At 35.9% G+C, this 27,028-nt stretch overlaps 1 protein-coding gene across 2 annotated transcripts in view; it reads right to left on the bottom strand.

Moving 5' to 3' along the window:
• Glra3 (glycine receptor, alpha 3 subunit) overlaps window positions 1–27,028 on the bottom strand; it is a 189,653-nt gene that overhangs the window by 75,000 nt on the left and 87,625 nt on the right. For both annotated transcript variants that reach the window (NM_080438.3, NM_001368774.1), the window contains exon 4: window positions 15,266–15,489. In NM_080438.3, coding sequence (NP_536686.3) covers window positions 15,266–15,489 — 224 coding nt within the window. The remainder of the gene's footprint in view (window positions 1–15,265; window positions 15,490–27,028) is intronic.

Below are 27,028 nucleotides of genomic sequence, written 5' to 3'. Positions count from 1 at the left end.
ATCCCTTTCTCAAAATTCTAATGTGTGGGCACAAAGATGAAATAATTAAATCTCATATGATATATATATATATACATACATATATATATATATATATATATATATATATATATATATTTGAACAAAAATGACTAGCAATCTAACTACATATTTTTAAAATGGAATTTTTATGTAAAGCATAGATATACAGTTAAAATGATATATAGTATGCAGTGACTATTTTGCTGTCCAATTAGCAGAGTTTGGGAGACATAAATGGACAGACACATGCTATGCTAGATTTTTAAGAGTCTCAGAAGGATCATTGAGTAATTCATCCAAGTTCTCGAGTATCAAGGCAATTCAGTCCTTAGCACACTAAAATGATCAGAAGACTCCATGTGTAAAAGTACTATTTTTATTTTCTGGCTCAACTAGGTTAAGTGATACTAAGTAATAGCATGGCATTTCAACATTCTCTTTTCAAAATGCTATTTAAAAACTGGCTGGACACAACGTCCCCTGCCTTGTGAAAGAGCTTATCAGCAGAGAGGAGACATGCACATTCAGAAATTTACAGGCATTCGTTCATTCTCTAAATATCCAAGGCTTTTGCCAGACAGTTGCCTATACTGACTTGCAGAATGCTCTGACCTTTCCTAGAGAAGTAAAAGCTGTCCACAGAATCTTTTCCTCACTCTCACAGTGCATGTGTTGTCAAATTCATATCCTGGCTATTTCTCCACTTACAATGAGAGCCACTGCACAATCCCAACAACAACAAGTTCAAAGGAGATATTTGGTAAAGCAAAACAATTTGCCAAAGACCTGTTGTAAATCATTCCTATAAAAATAAATTTATTTGCTTTGCTTTTTTTTTAAATTTAATGTGAAACATAATTGATTAAATCAACACTGATTAACCAATAAGTGTCTCCTGGTTGTAATACAGAGGGACTGTTTATCCAGATATAACATGTAAACCAAAGATGTGTTCTGACCACATCAAAGGTAACTGAATCACAGAAGCATGATTCATATTCTGTTTTAGAGATGAATGACTACTTGTTTAAGGAGGACACCAAGTTCTCTTTCTGAGACGAGATACGTAAACAGGATCTAGCACTTCTTCCTCCCCCTAAGACGCCTTGGCTTAGTGAAACAGTGATGATTTTAAAAAGGCTGACTCATCTATGAAAATCACTAGCCTCATTAAAATTTAATTATTATCCATTTATAAAATAGCATTGCTTGTAGAGATGTGTCTGTCCCAATGTCTATTTGAAATTAAACATGTTTTCTGACTCTATCACAGCTTTTTGAATCAAAAGAAGTATGCTTTTGCTTCTATTGCTGTATCATTTTATTGGTGTAACATAAATGTGTTGCACATAATAATTTTTGTGCTCAAATACATATTATGATATTGTACAATATTTTGCAATTTGATAACATAAAGACAGTGATTCTTTCTCAACAATTTAAGGGGTTTTGAAAGAGGTTCTTCAATCTCATACTAATATATTTAAATCACTTATTTTTATTAGTTATTTTATTTATTTACATTTCAATTGTTCTCACCCTTCCTGGTCCCCCCTCACTCATGCTCAACCCCATTCCTGATCCCCTTGTCTGTAAGAAGGTGCTCCTCCACACCCTCCCCACCCACTCCCACCTTACCCCTTTAGCATCCCCCTTCTCTAGGGCATCTACAAAAACAAGTACATCCCTTCCCACTGAGGCCAGAGAAGTCAGTCCTCTGTTACATATATAGCAGGAGGCACAGACAAGCTCATGTATACTCTTAGGTTGGTGGCTTAGTCCCTGGGAGCTCTGAGGAAGTCCTGATAGTTGATACTGCTGTTCTTCTTATGGGGTTCCAGTCCCTGTCAGCTCTTCAATCCTTTCCCTAACTCTTTTATTGGGGTTCCCAGGCTTAGACCAATTGGTTGTGTATAAGTATTTGCATCTGTTTTAGGTGCTGGAAGAGTCTTCCAGAGGACAGCTATACCAGGATATTGTCTGTAAGCACATCTTGGCATCAGCAATTGTGTTGGGGTTTGGTGTCTGCTGATGGGACAGGTCCTAAGGTTGTGGGCGGGTATCTCTGGATAGCCTTTTCTTCAGTTTCTGCTCCATCTTTTGTCCCTACATTTTCTTTAGACAGGAACAATCTGAATTAAAAATATTGGGGAGATGGGTGGCCCCATCCCTCAATTGGGGTTCATCTACTGGAGGTGGTCTCTTCATGTTCTTTCTCCCGTTTATTGGGCATTTCAGCTAATGTCATCTCCATTGGGTTCTGGGAGTCTCCAACATCCTTGGTGTCTGGGACTTTCTAGTTAGTGGTTTCCCTCCTTCCACACTCCACACTATTGTATATTCCTATTCATTCTCTGGGCCCTCTGGGCTTCTCTCCTCTCTCCCCCATACCTGATGTGTCCCTTTTCTTTTCTTCCCTCTCCCCTTTCCCACCCAGGGTCCTCCTTCCCTCTGCCCTCAGTGATTATTTTGTTCCCCATTCTAAGTGGGATTGAGGCATACACACTTGGGCCTTCCTTCTTGTTAAGCTTCAGCATCTGTGAGTTTTATCTTGGGTATTCTGAACATTTTTGCTAATATTCACTTATCAGTGAGTACATACCATATATCTCCTTTTAGTACTGGATTACCTTACTCAGGATGTTATTTTCTGGATCCATCCATTTGCCTGCAAAATTTGTGATGTCCTTGTTTTTAATAGCTGAGTAGCATTCCATTGTGTAAATGAACCACATTTTCTCTATTTTTTCTTTCATTGAGGGGAATCTGGCTTGTTTCCAGCTTCTGGCTATTATAAATAAGGGTGCTATAAACATAGTGGAACACATGCCCTTGTGATATTGTAAAGCATGTTTTGGGTATATGCACAGTAGTATAGGCTGGGTCTTCAGGTAGAATTATTACCAATTTTTCTGAGGATCCCCCGGGTAGATTTCCAAGGTGGTTGTACTCACTAGCAAGGGAGAAATGTTCCTCTCTCTCAACATCTGCCATCTGAGGATTTGTTTGTTTGTTTGTTTGTTTTTATCTTAGCCATTCTGATTGGTGTAAGGTAAATCTCAGGGTAGTTTTGGTTTGCATTCGCCTGCTGACTAAGAATGTTGAACATTTCTTTATGTGTTTCTTGGCCATTCAAGATTCCTCAGTAGAGAATTCTCTATTTAGTTCTATACTCATTTTTAAAGTTAGCTTATTTGGTTTTCTAGAATCTAATTTCTTGAGTTCTTTGTATATTTTGGACATTAACCCTCTATTAGATGTAGAGTTAGTAAAGATTTATTTTCCCAATCTACAGGTTGCTGATTTGTCCTATTGACAGTGTCTTTTGCCTTACAGAAGCTTTTCAGTTTTTATGAAGTCCTATTTGTCAGTTGTTGATCGTATGGCCTGAGCCATTGGTGTTCTGTTCAGGAAAATTTCCACTGTATCAATGTGTTTGAGACGATTTCCCACTTTCTCTTCTATTAGATTCAATGTATCAGATTTTATGTGGAGGTCATTAATCCACTTGGACTTGAGCTTTATACAAGGAGATAAAATGGACTAATTTGCATTTTTCTACATTCAGACAGCAAGTTAGACGAGCATCATGTGTTGAAGATTTTTTTTTTCCACTTTGTTGTTTTAGCTTCTTTGTCAAAGATCCAGTGACCCTAGGTGTGTAGGTTTATTTCTGAGTCTTGAATTTTATTCTATTGATCAACCTGTTTGTCTCTGTGCCAATACCATGAATTTGTTTTTGTTTTTGGTTTTTGTTTGTTTGTTTTTTTTTAATCACTATTGCTCTGTAGTGAGCTTGAGATCAAGAATGGTGATTCCCCCTGAAGTTCTTTTGTTGTTGAAAATAGTTTTTGCTATCCTGGGTTTTTGTTATTCTAGATGAATTTGAGAATTGCTCTTTCTAACTCTGAACAATTGAGTTGGAATTTTGATAGGGATTACATTAAATCTGTAGATTGCTTTTGATAAGATGATCTTTTCTACTAGGTTAATTTTATAGATCCATGAGCATGAGTTATCTTTGCATCCTCTGAGGTCTTCTTCAGTTGTTTTTTCTTCAGGGACTTGAAGTTCTTGTCATACAGATTTTCACTTGCTTGGTTAGAGCTAAACCAAGATATTCTATATTATTTGTGACTAGGTGAGGGTTTGGTTCCCGACTTTTTTTTCAGCCTGTTTATCCTTTGTATATAGAAAGGCTACTGATTCTCTTTGAGTTAATTTTATATTAAGCAAGTTTACTGAAGTTGTTTATCAGTTGTAGTAGTTTTCTGGTAGAATTCTTGTGGTCATGTATGTATACTATCATATCACCCACAAATAGTGATACCTTAGCTTTTTCCTTTCCAATTTGTATCCCTTTGACCTACTTTGTTGTGTAATTGCTTTAGTTAAACTTTGAGTACAATATTGAAAAAATAGGGAGAGAGTGGGCACCTTTGTCTTTTCCCTGATTTTAGTAAGATTGCTTCAATTGTTGGTTTGCTGTATATTGCTTTTATTATGTTTAAGTATGTGCCTTGAATTCATGATTTCACCAAGATATTTTAACATGAAGGGGTGTTGTATTAGGGGTGTTGTATTTTGTCAAATACTTTTTCAACATCTAATGAGATAATCATGTGTGGTTTTTTTTCCTTGCATTTGTTTATATAATGGATTACCTCGATAGATTTCCAAATATTGAGCCATCACTGCATCCCTGGGATGAAGCCTACCTGATCATGGTGAATGATCATTTTGATGTGTTCTTGAATTCAGTTTGTGAGAATTTTATTGAGTGTTTTTGCTTTGATATTCATAAATGAAATTGGCCTGAAATTCTTGTGTGTGTGTGTGTGTGTGTGTGTGTGTGTGTGTGTCTTTGTGTGCTTTAAATATCATAGTAACTGTGGCTTCATAGAACAAATTAGGTAGTGTTCCTTCTGTTTCTATTTTGTGGAATAGTTTGAGGAGTATTCTCTTAACTCTTCTTTGGTAGTTTCATAGAATTCTGCACTCAGTCCTTTTGGCCCTGAGGGGTTTTGGGGGGTTGAGTTTGGGGGTGGGGGTTTAGTGGTTTTTAATGAGTGGTTCTATTTCCTTAGGGGTTATGAGACTGTTTAGATAGTTTACCTAATATTGATTTAACTCATTTGTTTTTAGTATAAAAATATAGTTCATTTAGGGCATGGGGAGGGGAGTTAAGAGAATAGTAGAGTCAGAGAAAGGCAGAAAGAAGGAGAGCATAGAGAAGTAGAGGCCGGCCATGACCATGTGGAGAGAGGGGGAAAGGGAATGGGAGAGAGGGGGAGCAAGGACAAGAGGCAAGAGTAAGAGAGTAAGAGTTTGATTTAACCCTTGTCCATGGTATCTGTGTAGAAACTCATCCTTTTCATCTAGATTTAACAGTTTTGTTGAATATAGGCTTTTGTAATAAGATCTGATGATATTTTGAAAAATTTTCCTAGCTCAAATAAAAGTTTAAATTTTGATCTCTGAATTGTGTGTAATACTTCTGAAATAAATGTTCCTATTATTTGATTTGAAAGGGAAGCTTCTGCAGTATTAGTCACAGTGTTGTTTGTGTGCTATTAGTGTAGCAAATATTTAATATTTGACTCTGTTGTCCTTGTATAATTTGTGAGGAGGATATTCTACACCATTTTAAAAGTCATAAGACTGAGGTTTACACAGGACATTCTAACAGTGTACAATATTGGTACACTGTTAACTGTACCAATAGTGAACTGGGTGAAACACCATATTTCTGCTTCATCATCTTGTTTTGTTTTATGTTTTAGAAAATAATAGTAAAAACCTCACTGCCTTTTGTATACCTGTTACCATGATACATATTTCATATTCATTATTAGCTAGAAGATGCATTTCGTCTTCACTGGGCCTCTTGTTCTCTCCATTTCTCTTGCTGTGAATACTAAGACTAAGAGCCCAGGCAGCATTTTACCTGTACCATGTCTAAGGATTAAACACTCTCCAAACATTCTGACATGGGATTACATTGCTCACTTACTTGGAAAAAGAGAAGGCTTGTTTGCAGTTTGCTCTAAAAATAGTGTGTTCTCCAAGCTCCCTCTTCCAGAGTCACTGTACAACTGGCTGTGAATTTTTATTCATCTAAACTCCTTGCATTGGTCCAGGGAGACTTGGGGAGAGGTGAGAAGTATCCTTCTTGCTTGCTTTACCATAATAATAAAATATATTATTTCCGACTCAGGAATTTTGTGTTTTCAGCAACCGTAAAAGAGTGAAAGGTTGAATTTATTTTTATTTTTTTTTTATTTTTTTCCATTTTTTATTAGGTATTTAACTCATTTACATTTCCAATGCTATACCAAAAGTCCCCCATATCCACCCACCCCCACTCCCCTGCCCACCCACTCCCCCTTTTTGGCCCTGGTGTTCCCCTGTACTGGGGCATATAAAGTTTGCAAGTCCAATGGGCCTCTCTTTCCAGTGATGGCCGACTAGGCCATCTTTTGATATATATGCAGCTAGAGTCAAGAGCTCCGGGGTACTGGTTAGTTCATAATGTTGTTCCACCTATAGGGTTGCAGATCCCTTTAGCTCCTTGGCTACTTTCTCTAGCTCCTCCATTGGGAGCCCTATGACCCATCCATTATCTGACTGTGAGCATCCACTTCTGTGTTTGCTAGGCCCCGGCATAGTCTCACAAGAGACAGCTACATCTGGGTCCTTTCAATAAAATCTTGCTAGTGTATGCAATGGTGTCAGCGTTTGGATGCTGATTATGGGGTGGATCCCTGGATATGGCAGTCTCTACATGGTCCATGAAAGGTTGAATTTATAAGCAGGATAAAAATAACATTTGAAACTTCATCTTGAGGCAAATGTCTGACTCCAAACCCTTCATCCAAAAGCAATTTACTTAAATGTATTTTAGTGTAATCCAAATATATGATTTAAAATTTCAAATAGCTCCATAAATCATTAAACAAAACAAAACAAAACAAGACAAAAAACAAAAACTTGAGTCTCACTAAGGTTGAAGAGTTGAGTCATTGATTAAAACCATTTGTTACTCTCCCAGAGGCCCTGGGTTTGATTTTCAGAACTTACATTGTACCTTGTACCTATTCATAATTTCAGATATCTGACACATCATTCTGACTTCTGCAGGCCATTGGCACAATGTGATGTGCATATAAATATGTGCAAAATATTTACACATGTAGAATAAACAAGTTTAAAAATATATTTCTTTAAATGCACGTCACTTTTCTACCTATACCTTTCTTAGTTCTATTTCCTTAGTGTTAGCCTTTTTCAGCTATTATATATATATGTAATATATTAGCATATATATGCTATTATAAAATGATTGTATGCTGTACTTAATAGTTGAAACTGTTTCTTTAATATCCTATAAAGGATATACAAGTTTTTAAAATCTTATAACCTATGCATACTTAACTTCCCACCAATCCACAAACCTACTTATAGTTAGACAAATATCATGCAATTATATATTAGGAGTCTGTGATTAATGTTTGTGCTAAGGTTGGTAATTTGCATAATTACTGTTCTCACATAGTGTTTTCATTTTCCTTGATATTAATAAGCATCTTACATTAACCATATACATAGTTTTATACTCTTACTACTGCTTCAAGTTCTACTCTGTTTCCCTGCTACTAAATCTTTCTTAGTGGTTGGACACAGCAGGGTATCTCTCTGCCATTTCAATTAAAATTCTTCCTTTTTGTCCTTTCTGCCTTTCAACTCAGATTTAGATTTCTGTACTATGTTCAGGTTTTACATCCTTCTGATAGTCACCTGATTATGTGTGTGTGTGTGTATATGTGGTTATGTATATATGTGGTGTGTGTAATTGGGTATGAATATGTATGGTATATGTGTGTATGTGAGTGTACATGTGTAGTATATGTGTGTGTGGTGTGTATGGAAGTGTTTGGCTTGTGTGCGTGTGGTGTGGTGTATGTGTGTGTAATATATGTATATTGTGTGTGAATGTATGTATGTGCATGTATATATGGGGTGTTTGTATATGTGGTATATGTTTATTTGTATATATGTGTGTATCTTTGCGCGCGTGCGCATGTGTGTGTGTGGTGTGTGTGTCTGTGTATTTGGTGTGCATATATGTGTGTTTGGTGTGTGTATATGTGTGATGTGAGTATATGTATAGATGTGTGTGTATGTTTGAATCTTTTGTATGTGTTTATATGTTTGTGTGTGTGTGGTATGTGTGTATGTGTGTGTGACATGCTTTGATTCTACTTTTGTGAAAGTTTCCTCTACTTTACCTAACTTTTCATACTGCTTGATATTATATAGTATCTGTCTTTAGCCTTTTATTCCTGGAAGTATTATTTTATACATGATTAATGTGAAAGTAAAAACAAAACAAACTATTCGTGATTGAAGATCCTGGGTGAGGAAATCAGGAAGGGGGGGGGTGGTCACTGATGTTCCTAAAAGCTAAAATCCATACTTCTTTTCTTCTCTTCTTCTTTTTTTTGTTATTTGCTATCCTGTACTTTCTAAAGTCTGTCTTGCCTAAAATTCCTTTAAGTTAGATGTTATTTATTTTCTGCCTTCTGTTGTTCTCCCACTTTGTCTCTTGTTCTGTTGTGTTTGAGTTTTCACACTCATTTCCCAGCTTTTTAGATGATGCTATCAGTACTTGTCTGTTGTTGATTTATTGTCTGTTAATTTTGGCTTCCTGTGTCCCAATGCTATTGTTCTTCTTTATTCAGGTCAATTAATTGTTTCAGTGAGACTTAAAGAGGGTATACAGATGGCTTCTCAAGTTCACTTGGTTGAACTTGCCAGGACCTTCTGCCTTCATTAAACAGCTAGGGAAGCCAGATCTCACATGAAACACCACAGATGCTCCATTTGCAAACTGAACAAGATTTGTTTTCTTGTGCAGTTTTTTTTCCTAACAAAGAAATGGAAGCATTTGAAGATTTCAAAGTCCTGTGAGATATCCAAAATCAACTCACAAAAATTATTTTTTGTTTGATCATTTGATCCAGGATACAGGAATGACTGTTAACCAAAAGGACTTCTGCCTTATTTGAATTCATACTGAAAGATAAAGGATGCATTTCTGAATCATTCCATAACCTTTTCTCTAAATGTTAGAAGAAATACAACCTATCTATAAGAGAAAAGACCATTTACAAAAGAGATAAATTCAACTTCTTCTTCTATTTTTCAAACAAAATATTCCAGCATTTACAGGGGACACAGTAACACTGTCTTGATAATTATACCGAAATTCTCCGTTAAACAATGTTGATACTTTTAGCATGATGGATTTCAACTGGAGATATTGTTTCAGTCTTAAAATCATATCTCCCTAATAAGATTATAGGATGAATCGTCAGAATGGAAAGACCTCATGGTTTTAAGCTTCCAAGATATATTGTTATCAAAAAGTTCTTCCTTACAAAAAATGACTCCAGTTTATTAATGTAGGTATATGACATGAGAGATTAGCTCTTATTTTTTAATTCACATTTTTAACTTTCAACATTTAGGAAGGAGGGTCCCATGCATGTCATGTGCACATTTGGAAGTCAGACCACAGGAAAATGATAGTTGGGGCTTTTCTCTTAGAATTGGGTCCTAGGAAACAAATTTATGTCTTCAGCCATTGTAGAATGTGCCTCAACACACAGAGCCATCTTGCTAGCCCCCAAACATAGTTCTTTATGTTGATAATTTCCAACTCCAATAAAATTTATATGTAAACAAATACACATATCCTAGTGTATGTATTTCACACTCAGAAGTGCACACACACAGAGGCACACCAACTTCCATGAAATTCATATGTAAATAAATATACATAATCATGGTGGATATATTTAATACTCACGTGGCACACTCAGATACACATACAGATTAATGAACACATGCAATATTTCAGTTCTGTTAAATGAAATAATCTGTACACTCCAATTTTGCAAAAATTGGTGGTTCCATTGTACCTAGTGCTATTTATTTTTTTAAAAATTAATTAATTAATTAATTAGTGCATGTGAGTGTACACACATGTAAATGGACAGCTATAGTGCATGAGTGAAGGAAAGCTGGCTTGCAATAGTTTGTTATCTCTTTCCACATTGGGGATTGGATGCAGGCTCCTAGGGTTGACTTCAAGCATCCTTCCCTGTTGAACCATCTCCCCATCTCCCCTCCGCTGGTGCTTCTTCATCTGTTTTTTTTTTTTTTTTTTTTTTTTTTAATATAACCTCTACCACAAAAAGCTATGTAGACAAATTAATTAACACTTTTATCAGGAAAACATGTTATAATTGACAAAGGTACATTTTTAGTCTTCTGGTTATTGTACTCAGGAATTTTCATACGGCAGGCAAGCCCTGTCCCATGGAACCACATTAGCAGCAGCAAAAATACAAACTTTAAATTAGCAGGGAAGAATTTAAGTTGTTAAATGTATACCGTGTGATGGATTTATTGAAAATCACCACATGTCCACAATCCAGAGAAGTTGGGGATGACAGGAATACATTAATGGAATCTGTCACATATTATATGTACTTGTTTTCTGAGTAATCTATAGCTCATTGCTTAAACTTCAAATAACATAAATTTACTTATGGTAAAATTTATTACTGCATAAATCGTACCACTTGTTTTTATAGTCAGTCATTTTAATCAATTATGAGTTTTCTTCCAAAGTTCTTACATAGATCTACACACATAGTCATATTTTACATAAAATGGGGATAATTTTAAGAAAGGCATCCTGGATTGATCATTGTGTAAATACTATGGAATGTATTTTAATAAACCTATTAATATATGGTACATCTTACTGAAATCTAGTGTATATAATATGGGTACTGTACTTTTATACAGTGCTGTAGACAGATACCCCATAATTACCCCATAATAAGTGATTAGTGTATTGTGTGATAATCTGACAATGGTTGTATACAGAATCACAATCATAATTCTTACTAATTTGCTTCTAATTATTTAATAATTGTGTTTGTGCATATGTGTGTGCATGTTTGTGAGTATGTGTGTACTTGTGAGTATAGTTGTGTGGAGGCCAAAGTCTTAGTTGTTTGTTCTTCCTAAGGCCTCAGCTTCCATTCTCCTTTACTTTACTGCCTTTTCTTTCTTTTTTGTCTTTTGGCCTACAACTCACAAAGTAGTCTCGGCCTTGGACCAGTCTGCTGGTCCAAGCACCTTCCCAGCACACATGCACACACACACACATACACACACAAACATATATACACACATATAGATAGATATGTATTATATATATCACTGATAGGTATTTATGTAATTGCATAATTTATATCCTTTTCCTCTATCCAAAGTCTCCCATATATACTTTCAGTTTGCTCTCTTTCAAATTTATAGTCCTTTGAAAATGATATTCCTATATGGGAGTCTACTCCATGCCATGAAAGTATATACATTTTATGTACATAACTATACTTATACATATAGAATTATTTTAAATTAAAATAAGCAGAAAATGTTTTCATTTAAACTTAAATATGTCTTGTAGGCTGCTGTTATTCAATATGTTCATGGCTAGTTTAAATAAAATATTTAATAATATAAATCTATGGGTTCAACCATAGACTTTAGAATTATATATATGAATGCTTGCCTGCATGCATATTTGTACATCACATGTGTGTCTGGTGCTCATGAAGGCTGAATGAAGTCATTGGATATACTGGAAATGGAGTTACAGATGACTGTGAGCCACCATGTTGCTGATAAGAATAAACCTGGATCATCTGGAAGAGCATCCAACTCTCTTAATTGCTGAACTATATCTCCGACTATTTACTTGTGTCCTTATTGATAATCATATACACTACTTTGCTGCTGTTGCCACAAGATGTACCTTGTGTGCAAATTTAATGCACACACAGTATGTATGTAGTTTAGATTCTAGAATTAAATTACAAAGTTGAGTTACATATGAATATTATCACATCTAAACAAATCATCTTGCCAACATATGTCCCCTGAGTTAACACTAAATAACATCAGCATTATTAATTTCTGTTTGTTATGAAAACAAGATCCTGATAGATGTTAAGAATGATTATTGACCAGTTAAAGTGTATTTTCTGTATATGTCACATTTGTTATTTAATCATCTTTCTGCATCAGTTATAACTTTAGCTCATTTGTCAATATAATTTAATAAACTCGAATACAAAGGGAAAAAAAACTATTGTATTTACTTTTTAATTTGTTTGCTGTTTAGTTTACATTCTTGAAATTTCATTGTTGTAGAGGAATTTTAATCAATCTTTGGGCTGCTCTGGGAAGGGATCACATCTAAAGGCCTTCTAGGTCTATGTAATCTGCCTGGAATACAGACATGCCTTTAATCTCAGGAGACAGAGGTGAGCAGACCTCTGAGTTCAAGGCCAGCCTGGTATAGAGCAACTTTTAGGTAAAGAGAAGCTTAGTTCCATGCATGCTGGTACATGCCTTTAATCCCAGCACCCAGAAGACAGAGGCATGAAGATCCCTGAGCTCCAGTCAATCAGCTTGGTGCATCAGTGCATTGAGAGGCTGTCTAGTGGAATGCAGTTAGCAGTGCAGTTTCTGGAGTTCGAGGCAGTTTTTACCAGGATAGTTTTACAGAGACAGGTACCGAGAGAACAAGCTAGACACAGCTGAAGACAGAATGAGCTGGAGATTGAGGAGTCAGAAGAGTAGAACATATGGCCAGAGTTAGTTTGAGGCCAAGCAGAGCAATTCAATCAGAAGCAGAGAGAAGCCAGTTTGAATCAATAATCTTGGAGAGGGGTTTGGGCCCAAACAACTGGTTTGAACCAGCCAGCCAGAGTTCAGAAAAAAGGCTGAACTTCTTCAGCATTAAGCCTCTGAAACAAAAATATCAGCAAAATAAAAGATATATTTACACCTTGTCCCTCTTTTACTATTTCTTTCTGCTAGAAAAATTCCTTAACAAGACTCTTAAGAATAAGTTTACTTCTAATAAATTCCAACAGCTTCTTTCATCCATGGAAACTTTCATTTCCTTTTCATTTTTGAAGTATGTTGTGTTTTTCAATGCTAAAGTTATAATTCTTTGCTGACTTTTTACATTTCTTAAGCCAAGCATGTAATTTGCTTATTGAAAACTTTTAGCAATGTTAAATTTCATCTAATATTTAGGGTCCTGCCATATTGATCTTTGGTATTAATTTTCTTTTTCTTCTTTTATGTGACTTTTCTGGTCTTTTATATAACAAATGAATTTTGAATAATTTATAGTCATAGTTATATTGTTGTACTTGTGATATCATTTTAACTTTCTGTTTTAACTGGACGTCTCTGACACTGCTCTATAAGAAAAACAGGGAAGGTTGCTACTTGATTTCTTCCAATGGAAAGTAGAAGTCAAGATTTTCTAGCCAATATTCCATTGGCTTGTGAGTAAATATGCTTATTTACCCCCACTGACACCATGTATAGAGTAGCCTTATTAATAAACAGTGGTTTTCCCATCTTGAATGTCAATTAAACTTATCTGATACTATGTAATCAGAGGAAGGCTTTGTTTTTAATAGGGAAAGGTAGTTCTATATTGGTATCTTTAATAATGCTTTAGTCTTGAAAGGTGATCACAGGATGGGGCAATGGAAGTTGACCTGATTCTTTTTTTCTAACAGTGACTCAACTTACAAAATAGGATAACTCATTGTGGCCCATTAAGATTGGAAGCCAAGGCTCACCTCCTGAGCCTCTTGGATTTAACCTGGCCTGAGGCAGTGCCACATTTTGTTGTTCTTATTGTTGTTCCCAGCTAGACTAGCTAGAGAAAATAAGTTATGGGTGGGACTTATTTAGTCACCTCCTATTGGTGCTCCTGTGTTCACAGCTTCTTCATCTCTAAGTCAGAGATATACAAGTCTAAAAACTAAGTCAGGAATCATAAATATTGCATGGTTGGTTTCTAGGCTTCAGAGTCCATGATGAACAAATCTGACCCATCCATCTCTGAGTGTGTCTTTTATTTTTTTTAATATGCATTGTGTCTAGTGCTTTTATTTGTATTTAGGTAGAATAGGAAAATATTTTTTTTCTGATACAACTTCTTAGTGGTTAAATTCTTGCTTTTCTGATTATTTGTTTTGACAATTTCCCAAAACATTTTAGAACTGTTTTGTCCAGAAAGGGCTCACCATGAAGCTATTCTTCTATATAGGAAGTGTCTTAGAGAAAAGTCATAGCACTTTCTTTACAGGCACTTTCTTTACAGGTATTCAGAAAGCTGAAGAAATTGCCAGTTAATGGTAGACACTTTTAAGACACAAAAATAATGTATTAAAAACGTATAGGCACATGAAACAGGAAAATATGAATAGCCATCAGAGTACAATAGCATAAAGTTATGAGAAGCAAATAAAGAACAAAGTGCTTTTGGAAAATATCTTGGCAGACAAGTTTTCAAAATAACCATGACAATAAGATTATTTTCTTTACGTATTCTACCGCTTGGTAAAAATAGAAACACCTTTAACATTATAAAGATAAGATGAAAATCAAAGGCCTCTATTGCTTATGAAAAAATAATTAACAAGAACAAGAACAAACTAAGAAAGAGAATTAATGTTATGCCTAAAGCCTAAATATGTCTAATTTTCTTTATATTTAAAAACATGCTACTATTGTTACAAATATATCAACAACAGCATGTTAGTTTCAGCACAACATTTTTCTCATGAGAGAGAGATGGCATGAATTCTTTCCTTGACATTTTGTTTATTATATCTAAAAAATAACTGTAGAACAATTTTGAACAATAATTCAAATATTTTTGAAAACATTTCAAATGTTAAGCTAAGTGTATTCCTGTAAATAGCTTTCTTTTCCCTATTTCCTGAACTTGTACCTATTTGATATCTAATGACCTACCAAAGTTGAATAAATTCTAGAGCCTTGATATGTGGCCCAGATATCTTTCAATTGCTATTGTGAATGCTGCCAATTTGCTTATTTTAGTATCATTACTGACTTGTGTTAAGATACACTTTTGGAATTCACATTGTCACTGTATTAGATACTTAAGACTGTTGTTGTTTAGATAAATTTGGAATGTCATACTCAAGGGGAACAATGATAACTTATACCAAAATTTCAAAACTACACCAACAGTTATAAAGAAAGCAAACAAAAACCAATCACACAATATCTCATTTTACTAAAATTGACGATTTAAATCTATGCTTACCTTATTGAATAAAGGACATTTCCATTTTTGAAAATTCTTAGCAGCTTGTTATCTGTGGTGACTTCGTGGAAGTTAGCCCCCTTCTCATTAGCAAAGAACAAGTCAGGTTTCCAAATGGAATCCAACATAGACGGGTCAAGGTCTAATGAATCGTCAGGATATTCACTGTATGCAAGACGAGGATCATTCCACTTCTGACGAAGAAAAATGTTTACTCTGTAATCCTGAGAGAGAGACAGAGACAGAGACAGAGACAGAGAGAAGGGGAAGAGAAGGAGGGAGGGAGGGAAGGAGGGAGGGAGGGATGGAGAGAGAGAGAGAGAGAGAGAATGAGAGAGAGAGAGAGAGAGAGAGAAGTTTTAAGAAGTATAATATACCAATGTCTGTCATTATAGCTTAACCAATTATAATATGGAGCACTACGGAATATGTAAGTGATGGAAAACTTACAGATGCAGGAATGTTTTGCTGTTTTGCCTGTCTTTTATGACTCACAGGCCTTCCAAGAAGAGACCATAGAGAATGACATTTTATCACACATTTTTTTCTCTTCAAATGTTTTCTTTCCTGGTTTGTTATAGTAAAATATTAGATACTGGTTACACATTTGAAGCCAAATGTTTACTCCATTACATTTATTTTTAGAACCATATCTTTTAGATAGCTAAGAAGGTTAAAAATGATATTTTTGAAAGTTTTCTATACAAAGTAGCCATGTATATTTTTTTAATAATTATAATACACAGTTTTAATTTTAATTTGTAAGACAAGGTCTCTCTATTCTATCTTGATAGGAACGCCTCAAACTCATTATGTAGACCAGGCTGGAACAGAACTCAGAGTTTCTGTCTCTGCATCATGAGTGGTGGAATTAAATGTGTATGTACCGACACCTGACATGATACACTTAAATTTAATGTTTAACATTTTGAATATTAAACTCTTCTCAATATGAAAAATCCTCTAAGATACTCTATTGAGGAAAATCAAAGATGATTTGTGAGTACTAAAAGAATAATAATGGCTAATACCAGCAACTATTTAAGTTGATTTTGATAGTGACATTTTCTAAGTATACATTTTAAAGATAATTTTAAAGAAGTCAATGTTTTCAATGGAAGTTTAGCTTAGTCTGTGCATGCATGTTTATGTGCATGTGTGCTTGTGGGGGTGTGTGGGGGGTGTTGTGCATACAAGGTTTATAAAATATTATGCAACATTTCTTTTTGTTTTTGCCTTTTTAAGGCAGAGTCTCAGGCTGGCATCTCACTTGCTATTCAGTGCAGGATGATGTGGAGCTGCAAGTCCTATGTCGCCACCTCCCATGTGAAAGAATTACAGATATACAGGACCATGCCATATCATGTGAACCTTTCCATTATTGTTTACTTCTTATATTTTTGCAAAGGTTAAATTCATAGACCTCATTAAGTGTGATTTAAGTATAAGTTTGAAGAAAATTTCAGAAATCCAGAAAATGTCGGTGATATACAGAAAATATAAAACTTGTCCATTTTCTAATTTCTTGAATATCCAATATGGTAAGCGAGCCATAAAAAGGGCTTACAAACTCTCAGACATTGTCTATTAGGCAAATAAAATCCAGCCTTTGCTTTGAATATTGAAAACATAATATTCCTCATGTCAGGATTTGGCGCTAATACTAATTGCCTCAAACATCAACTAAACTTACATACCAGACGTTCCCCCCTCTGCCTGCTAGATGTTCCATGCATCTTCCTCTGCCTCTTCTTGTGGTAGTACTTTATCATCTCAAAAAAGAATATAAGCACTACTAAATGTCTTGCATTTAGCAATATAAATTCTTTAAAAATTTTACAAAATTTCTTGAACATATTAACTCTATTTCCCAGCTCTAAAAGATCCATTCTCCCTCTCTTCACATCAAACTTTATGTTCTCTTTTTAATATTATTTTTTAAACATGGAAACTGTTTTGTTTAATTTTATTTTTCCTACCCAAGGATAGGAGCAGACTCTGCAACCTGTAGCTCTCACAGTACATGTTTTATTTTTTTAATTTAAACAATTTATGCACCTATATTGAGTGAATACAAATGTGTGTGTGTGTGTGTGTGTGTGTGTGTTCTTGTATACATAAAGGCCAGGAGAGTGTATCAGGTGTCATTATCTGTCACTTTCCATCTTTTTCATTTGAGAACCAATGCAGAGGAAAATACCTCAGTCATTTTATTAAACCCATAAATTCCAATTTGTGTTGTCCATATGTTCTTGGGTATATGGTTTTCCCCTGACATGTTTCCACTTATCATGAGCTGCTGACGCTCTTAAAGACCCCTCCTAGCCACTATCAGTTGTAGGTACCTTCTCAGCTAGGGATGGGAATTTGGGTACATATTCCCTCTCCATCATGATACTTGGAAAGCCTTGGAATTACATAGATTTTATGCATAATGTCAAGTTAATTTTCAATATGCATGTATGTGCATATATATATATTTACTTTTAAGATATTTCTAACAATGGAATTCTGATTGCAATTAGAAAGGGTATGTGTAAAAAAATCATAGACATAATGAAAAATAATACAGAATTACTGTTTTACGGAGTCTTAGGCAAAGTTGCTGGCAGTGTTAACAAATAAACAGGAAATTATTGTCAAAGAAAAAAATATAACTCTCTCCAATATTCAACTAATTTAATTTTCTAGAATTCTGAAGTTTGAAGCACTTCATAGTATCTGTGTGCATAACAAAGCATAGAACACTAATATTCGGTGGTCATATAATTCCTTCTAGCACTTTCTCTGTAACATCCCCCATGTTGCTGCACCATGTGCTACAGGAGCATCCGCAGGGAAGCTGGTGGCCTGGGACCACTGATTCTGAAATAATGGCACATTTGAAAATCCTCATTTATTCTTCAGTTACTAAACCAATAGGGAAGAAAGCCATTTTATATAAACTATTTGGTATCTTTAAAAGGTTATTTTAAAACACCCTCTAAGTTTCTCATTATCCATATGTTTATTCTCTTTGGGAAGGTCAGAATCATTTACAAATTACCAAAAACCGTAAAGGAAAATGGTTTTCAATTCTTAAATCAGACAAAAATAAGATGTATTGGTTAGAACATAAAATGTATTAAACTGATGGAAATATATTCTTTTTTTATCAAGCAGTAACCTCTTTGTGTAGTTAAGAGTTAGAGTCACAGATCATGAACACTGCTCCATCCTTACATTGGTTTGCCAGGGTTGTTGAAAGAGCAAACATATTTTCATGAACATTCTTACAAAATTGTGAAGTTAATTTCAATACATTGAGTTCATTCAATTTAGTTCTTTCTTAGTTTTTCAGGGGCACAGTGGCACACAGCCAGTATTTCTAGTACCTCTTGAATAGCAGTGAAGAATAATAATAGCTGTCGTTCCTTGGCTGAGAGGTGAAAGTCATTCGTTGTGTGCATTACAACGTGTCCTCACCATCCTCATCATCTGTTCCCACCCAGTTTGCTTACATTCCTATTCAGTTCAGTTTTATCTGCACATTGTGTGTCTAATTGTCTTCCTACTTTCCATTGGCCTGGATAAATAGGCAGAATACATTCTCATAGCCATTTTGTGCCAATAAACTGGTGGGTAGGAATTAAGAACAACTTCTTGCACGATGTGTCTACTCACTTCTTCGTTTTATGTTATGCCAAATAGGAAAACAAAGCAAGAATCCTTGTTTAGGCATGTTAGACATAGATATCCTGCCACTGCTGCTATTTTCTGTCAGAGACCCAAATCTGCACCTGGAAGTTTGCTCACTACAACTTAGAACAAGTTATTATACTTAGCTGTATTATTATATCTTGGTGGGAATCATAATTTGTATGTTAAAAAGAACAATCACTCATGCATGCAATTCATTTGCAGTATATATTGAACATTATGTGAGTATAATCTGCTTGTCATTTGGGAGCTTCCATTAACCAAGTATCTCTCGCAATCAGAAAATATAACTCAAATAGTAAATGGTACTTGGTACTTTAAAGATGAATCAGACCATCACTAAATGTATTTTTGAAGACTTTCCAACCAGTGCATTTTCTTAAATATTTTTATAAACTATGATATATGCAATAATTGTTTAAAATATAGTGTTAGGTGAATATAGGGTTAGCCATTAGTGGTACTTACTACTTTGACAGTATCGTGTAGTCATGACAACTATTCAGTTCCATATTATTTTTTCACCCCAGGAGGGAAATCATTGCCCATTGTCCAGTCTGATTCTAGGTTTTCTTCTTTTTGTTGTTGTTGCAGTTTGCTTGTTTTTGCTTTTGGTTGGGAGATTGATAATGATTGCTTTTATTTCCTTAGGGATTATGAAAAAGATTAGATAATTTACCTGATTTTTATTTAACTTTGGTAAGTGGTATCTGTCATAAAATCACCCATTTTGTTTAGATTTTCCAGTTTTATGGAGTATAGGCTCCTGAGTGAGGTAACCAAGACCCAAAGGAACATGCATAGTATGTACTCACTGATAAGAGGATATTAGCCATAAAGCACAGAATACCCATGATATATGCCATTATTAAAATTAAACAAGAAGGAAGGCCCAAGGAAGGGTGTTGAATCACACTTAGAAGGGGGAGCAAAATAGTCATAGGAGGCAAACAGGGGGAGAGAAATGGACGTAAGGGGGATAGAGGATGAGGGTACTTGTGGGGAGAATCAGAGAGATATGAAAGGGCCAGGAGAATGAATGGAAACCTATAGCTGCCAGGGGTCAAGGAGTAGGCAGTCTTTTGGAAATCCCAGAGACCTGAGATGGGGGAGGTTCCCAGGAGTCAATGTGGATTACCTTAGCCAAGATGCTTAAAAGTGGGGACATGGAATGAGGAAAGGCTAATCCTTATAGCCAGGCAGGACCCCAAATAGAGGGATAAGGACACCAACTAACTCACAAAACTTTTGAGGCAAATTTAGTTTTGTTTAAAAGAAATTCAGGGGAAAAGATGGAGCAGAGACTGAAGGAACGGCCATGCAATAATTAGCCCAACTTGAAACCCATGGGCAAGCACCAATCTCTGAAATTATTAATGATACTCTCTTGTGCTTGCAGACAGGAGCCTGGCATAACTGTCCTCTGAGAGGTTTTATTCAGCAGGTTAATGAAACATATGAAGATACACACAGCCAAACTTTGGATGGATGTTGAGGATTCTTATGGAAGAGTCAGGGGAAAGATTGAAGGCCCTAAAGGGGATGGGAACCCCTCAGGATGACCAACAGAGTCAACTAACCTGAACCTCTCGGATCTCTCACAACCTGAGCCACCAACTAAAAAACACACTCGAATGCAGCCCTTGGCACATATGCAGCAGATGTGCAGTTCACTCTCCATGTGGGTCCCCCAAATAACTGGAGTGGAGGCTCTCCCTAAAACTGCAGCCTGGCTGTGGTATCTGGTGCCAAACAAGGCTGCTTTGTCTGACCTCAGTGGGAATGCATTGACTAATCTGCCCTAGACTTAATGCACAAGGGTGGGGGGTATATAGGGAGAGCATCCTCTCGGAGAAGTGGATGTGGGATGGGGGATGTGGAATGGAGAATGGGAGTAGGGTCTCAGTGTGGGGGACAGCTAGAGGGGGCTGTGCTTAGGATGTAAATTAATTAATTAATAATTTACAAAAGAACATAATCAAACTAAGAAGATTCGGGATTCTATTTAATCATATAAGTGATTTCCAGCTTGATCATTCTTTATCACTAACACATTTAATGGAGGTAATGTCTAAAAATCAAAGTGTCACTATCAATTTTCAGCAATTAGATTTTATTTAATATCATATGTAACTTGAGATTAATATTTTATAAGTAACTAGCCAACAGTTTTTTTTTGAGTCTATGTAACATAAAGGTGTAACAATGATAATTATTTAAGCCAACATTCTATACATTAAAATGTTCTACTTTAAAGATAGTTATCTAGGCCTAGGGAACTAACTGAGTCTGTAAATCACTTGTAGGCACAAGCATGAAAACCTGAGTTCTGTCACTCAAACTTACATTTTTTTAAAAAAGGCAGCTTGGTGATGCACACTTTTAATTCCAATGTTTCAGGGAAAGATGGAGATCATGGAAGCTCACTGACCATCCAGACTACTCTACTGAGAAAGCATCTGGGTCATTAGAAAATTTCATTCTAAAATCAATATGGGTAGCATCTAGGAAATGATGCCCAAATTAGTCTCTTATTACATACATACATACATACATACATACATACATACATACATACATACACACACACACATACAGTGTGTAGATTTTATTAGGTACATGCATTTTTTTCATAGCATAGTCTATTATTTTGGTATACTATTTATACTTCTCATCACAGCATCAGAGTTCTCTTAATTCTGTGTTTTGTGTTTGTGGAAAACAGTTTAGTAAACATGAATAGAAGAATATATATTATTGGTGAACAATTTTTTTATTGTAAGTAAAATTTAACACATAAGCAAGTCATTCTAATGATTATTTTGAATATTTTAAATAATTTGGAACACCATTGGCTTCATTTAAAATATATAATATTATTTACATTTCTAAAGTTTAAATTACTTATTGTTCATTGGAATTTTATAGTTGAAGAGAGCTTATATATATATTACCTATGTAGTATTTATTACAAGCTGAAGATTCAAGTTCCATTTTGCAAAAGTTTTAGAGAGTTAAATATTGTTCAAGACAAAATTAAATTGTTTTGCATTTGTTTTTCTTCTGAGCAATTCAGATAATTCTTTAGAAGCAGTTTATTGATTTGGAGAGTGGCCAAGAAGCTATGTGGAGTCTGCTCAGTGTACCATACAGAGGCAATAGAATTAACTTCATTTTAGAAACCATTATTGAATGTTTCAGCCTTCCTCACATACTTCTTGAGGATAACAGACAGAATGCTTGCTGCTTTTGAGTAAAATTAAATGAATGCTTAAATTTTATTTGTAAGATGTAATCATACCTGAACATAATATAAACAATCTAAAAAAACAAAACAAAACAGAACTAAAATGGATTTGTAATGAATCTTTAGATATTTTATTTCCTGGGTGATAATACTATTAGCATTATTTGATAACATGTAGTTATTTTTACCTATTAATTTCTCCTTGTAACTCTCAAATTCATGAATAGTTTATATGTATAATCTATGATAGTTGAATGTAAGGTGTCATGATAGGTAAAGATAAGTTAACAAACTGTGGTGTGCTTTAATGTTCCATACTTGTACCTGGTAGCCTCTCTCATCTTCTATTTGAATACAGTGTGAGAATGTTAGTACATAATAATTGAATGTAAATTCTAGGACAGACCTAGCATCAACCATGTACTGAAACTTAGAAATGTGAGTACCATTATTCTATTTCCAGAACATAGTTTTTTTTTTCTGATCTACTTCTGAATCTACTGATATATTAAATTTTCTCTAGAATTGGATTAGTATTTACACTTGATTAATTTAATAATAGAAAAGTTATTTTTCCTTTTTAATTAGATATTTCTTTTATTACATTCCAAATGTTATCCTCATTCCCTGTTTCCCCTCTGAAAACCTCTATCCCCCTGCTCACCAACCCACCCACTCCTGCTTCCTGGCCCTGCCTTCCCTTACACTGGGGCACTGAGCCTTCACAGGACCAATGGCCTCTCTTCCCATCAATGATCAACTAGGCTATCCCCTGCTACATATGCACCTGGAGCCCTGAGTCCCTCCATGCATCCTCTTTGATTGGTGGTTTAGTCCCTGGGAGCTCTGGGGGTACTGGTTAGTTCATATTGTTGTTCCTCCTATGGGGCTGCAACCCCCTGCCACTCCTTGGGTCCTTTGTCTCATCTCCTCCACTGGGGACCCCATGCTCAGTCCAATGAGAGCATCCACCTCTGTATTTCTCAGGCACTATCAGAGCCTCTTAGGAGACAGCTATATCAGGCTGCTGTCAGAAAGCACTTGTTGGCATGCACAATAGTGTCTGGTTTTGTTGCAGACTCTGGATGGCCTTTCTTTCAGTCTCTGCTTCACACTTATTCTCTGTAACTCCTTCCATGGGTATTTCGTTACCCTTCTAAGGAGGACCGAGGTATCAGCATGGAAAAGTTATTTTAACTGATAAAATTTCCAGAGAAATTGCTTTACTAATGTCACATGACAGGCAAATATTAAACCTGAGATCTTGTCATCTTTATTCAGGCCAAAGACTAACTCAGTTTGCTGCACAATGTACTGCCTTTTGCAAGTGATGTTGTCTCAAAAGCAAGATGTCCTTTGTGGAAGCAGAGTATTTTCTGTCAGGTAAAGTGTCCATCTCACTCATGGATTAGCACTGTGTGACCTTTATTGACACCATGTGGAAAGGGCCCTGCAGCGTGCTTTTCTCACCTATAGAGAATCATTTTTTGCTCACTTGGAAGCAATATTCTTTTGAGAAAAAATTTTTTAGAGCAAAATGTTCCAGCAGTCTTTGCTGAGAAGTCTAGAATTATACTTCCTTACAGTGATTTTGTGACTTGTAAGAAGAACTAATTTTAAACTATATTAAGTAAACTCATCCCTAAGATATTTATTCAGCTTTGAATGAAAGTATTTATTTTTTTTTCAGATACAGGGGATGATTGCTAATATGTCTAAATTCTCTAGCATGCTTCATGTAAGTGATGATTTAAAAAAGATGTAAGTGATGGTTTAAAAAAGAATAACAGAGCAATAGCCAAAACCAAGTATGACAAAATAATATTAAAAAACATACCTCAACATTTTTTTATTTAAACACAAACACTGTGAAGACAATACTATTCTTTGTTAAGAAGCTGAAAAGATAAAATTGAATCAGTGGATTTAGTGTTTATGTTCATATTGACAAAAGAGGCTCTCTTAATTCATTTGGTTTAGAAGATTGCATTGTTCAGAGTGTTAATAAGCTATTTTGAGAAATAAGATTTAAAGAGTAAGGCAATAAAACTACATTCAGTGGCTGAATTCTCCAGAATGAATTAAGTTTCAGAACACATTCTTCTATGACCAAGGTACTAAAAATTGTCAAGGGCAAATAGTTTAGCCCTGATAAGTAATGAGAAATAGAAGACCCATAAAAGATAGAAGATTGCAAAAGTAGATTGCCTCCATCAGAACAAAAGTAGTTATTCAGCTTTTCTAGTGGATGATACTTCTATTCTCATGGCAAAATTTAAGAAGAAGAAAGGCTTTTTTTCTTTTGTTTCGTTTTTCACTTTCTTGTTTTGAGTTGAAAGGGAGGTAGACTAATTCAGACTTACGAGATAAATTAAATAATACAAATCTTTTAAATTTTTTTAAACTTTTAATAGATATTTTCTTTATTTACATTTCAAATATTATCACCTTTCTTGGTCTCCCCTCTGAAAACCCCCTATCTCATGCTCCCCCTGCTTCTATGATGGTGTTCCTTCACCCATCGACCCACTCCTACCTCCACGCCCTCTCATTCCCCTACACTGGGGCATCAAGCCTTCACAGGACCAAGGGCCTCTCCTTCCATTGATGTCCAACCAGGTCATATTCTGCTACATATGTGGCTGGAGCCATGGGTCACTCCATGTGTACTCTTTGGTTGGTGGTTTAGTCCCCGGGAGCTCTGAGGGGGGAGGGTGTCTGGTTGGTTCAAATCGTTGTTCCCTCTATGGGGCAACAAACCACTTCAGCTTCTTCATTCCTTTCTCTAACTGCTTCAGTGGAGACCCTGTGCTCAGTCCAATGGTTGGATGAGAGCATTCATCTCTTTATTTGTTAGGTTCTGGCAGAGCCTCTCAGGAGACAGCTTTATCAGACTCCTGTCAGCATGTACTTCTTGGCATCCAAAATAATGTCTGGGTCTGGTAACTGTATATGGGATGTATCCCCAGGTAGGACAGTATCTGGATGGCCTTTCCTTCAGTCTCTGCTCTCTACATCTGACAGAGGGCTACTATACAATTTATACAAAGAACTCAAGAAGTTAGACTCCAGTGATCCAAATAGCCCTATCAAAAATGGGGTACAGAGCTAAATAAAGAATTCTCAACCAAGGAATACTGATGGCTCAGACACACATAAAGAAATGTTCAACTTCCTTAGTCATCAGGGAAATGCAAATCAAAACAACTCTGAGATTTTACCTCACACCATTGAGAATGGCTAAGACTAAAAAACTCAGGTGACAGCAGATGCTGATGAGAATGTGAAGAAAGAGGAACACTCCTACATTGTTGGTGGGATAGCAAGCCATACAAACACGCTGGAAATTAGTCTTCTTGTTCCTTAGAAAATTAGACATAGCTGAGGACCCAGGTAAACCACTCCTGGGATTATATCCAAAAGATGCTGCAACATATAACAAGGATACATGCTCCACTATATTCATAGCAGCCATATTTATAATAGCAAAATCTGGAAAAAAAACTAGATTTCCTTCAATAGAGGAATGGATACAGAAAATATGGTACATTTACACAATGGAGTACTATTCAACTATTAAAAACAATGACTTCATGAAATTCTTTTTTTTTTTAATTTTTTATTAGGTATTTTCCTCATTTACTTTTCCAATGCTATCCCAAAAGTCCCCCATACCCACCCCCCACTCCCCTACCCACTCACTCCCCCGTTTTGGCCCTGGCATTCTCCTGTACTGGGACATATAAAGTTTGCAAGTCCAATGGGCCTCTCTTTGCAGTGATGACCGACTAGGCCATCTTTTGATACATGTGCAGCTAGAGTCAAGAGCTCCGGAGTACTGGTTAGTTCATATTGTTGTTCCATCTATAGGGTTGCAGTTCCCTTTAGCTCCTTGGGTACTTTCTCTAGCTTCTCCATTGGGGGCCCTGTGATCCATCCAATAGCTGACTGTGAGCATCCACTTCTGTGTTTGCTAGGCCCCGGCATAGTCTCACAAGAGACAGCTATATCTGGGTCCTTTCAGCAACATCTTGTTAGTGTATGCAATGATGTCAGCGTTTGGAAGCTAATTATGGGATGGATCCCTGGATATGGCAATCACTAGATGGTCCATCCTTTCGTCACAGCTCCAAATTTTGTCTCTGTAACTCCTTCCATGGGTGTTTTGTTCCCATTTCTAAGAAGGGGCAAAGTGTCCACACTTTGGTCTTCGTTCTTCTTGAGTTTCATGCATTTAGCAAGTTGTATCTTATACCTTGGGTATCCTAAGTTTCTGGGCTAATATCCACTTATTAGTGAGTACATATTGTATGAGTTCCTTTGTGGCTGGGTTACCTCACTCAGGATGATGCCCTCCAGGTCCATCCATTTGCCTAGGAATTTCATAAATTCATTCTTTTTAATAGCTGAGTAGTACTCCATTGTGTAAATATACCACATTTTATATATCCATTCCTCTGTTGAGGGGCATCTGGGTTCTTTCCAGCTTCTGGCTATTATAAATATGGCTGCTATGAACATAGTGGAGCATGTGTCCTTCTTACCAGTTGGGGCATCTTCTGGATATATGCCCAGGAGAGGTATTGCTGGATCCTCCGGTAGTACTATGTCCAATTTTCTGAGGAACCGCCAGACTGATTTCCAGAGTGGCTGTACAAGCCTGCAATCCCACCAACAATGGAGGAGTGTTCCTCTTTCTCCACATCCTCGCCAGCATCTGCTGTCACCTGAATTTTTGATCTTAGACATTCTGACTGGTGTGAGGTGGAATCTCAGGGTTGTTTTGATTTACATATCCCTGATGATTAAGGATGTTG

The sequence above is a fragment of the Mus musculus genome, chromosome 8, assembly GCF_000001635.26.
Source record: "Mus musculus strain C57BL/6J chromosome 8, GRCm38.p6 C57BL/6J".
NCBI lineage: Eukaryota > Metazoa > Chordata > Mammalia > Rodentia > Muridae > Mus > Mus musculus.
This window is presented reverse-complemented; position numbering and strand designations above follow the sequence as displayed.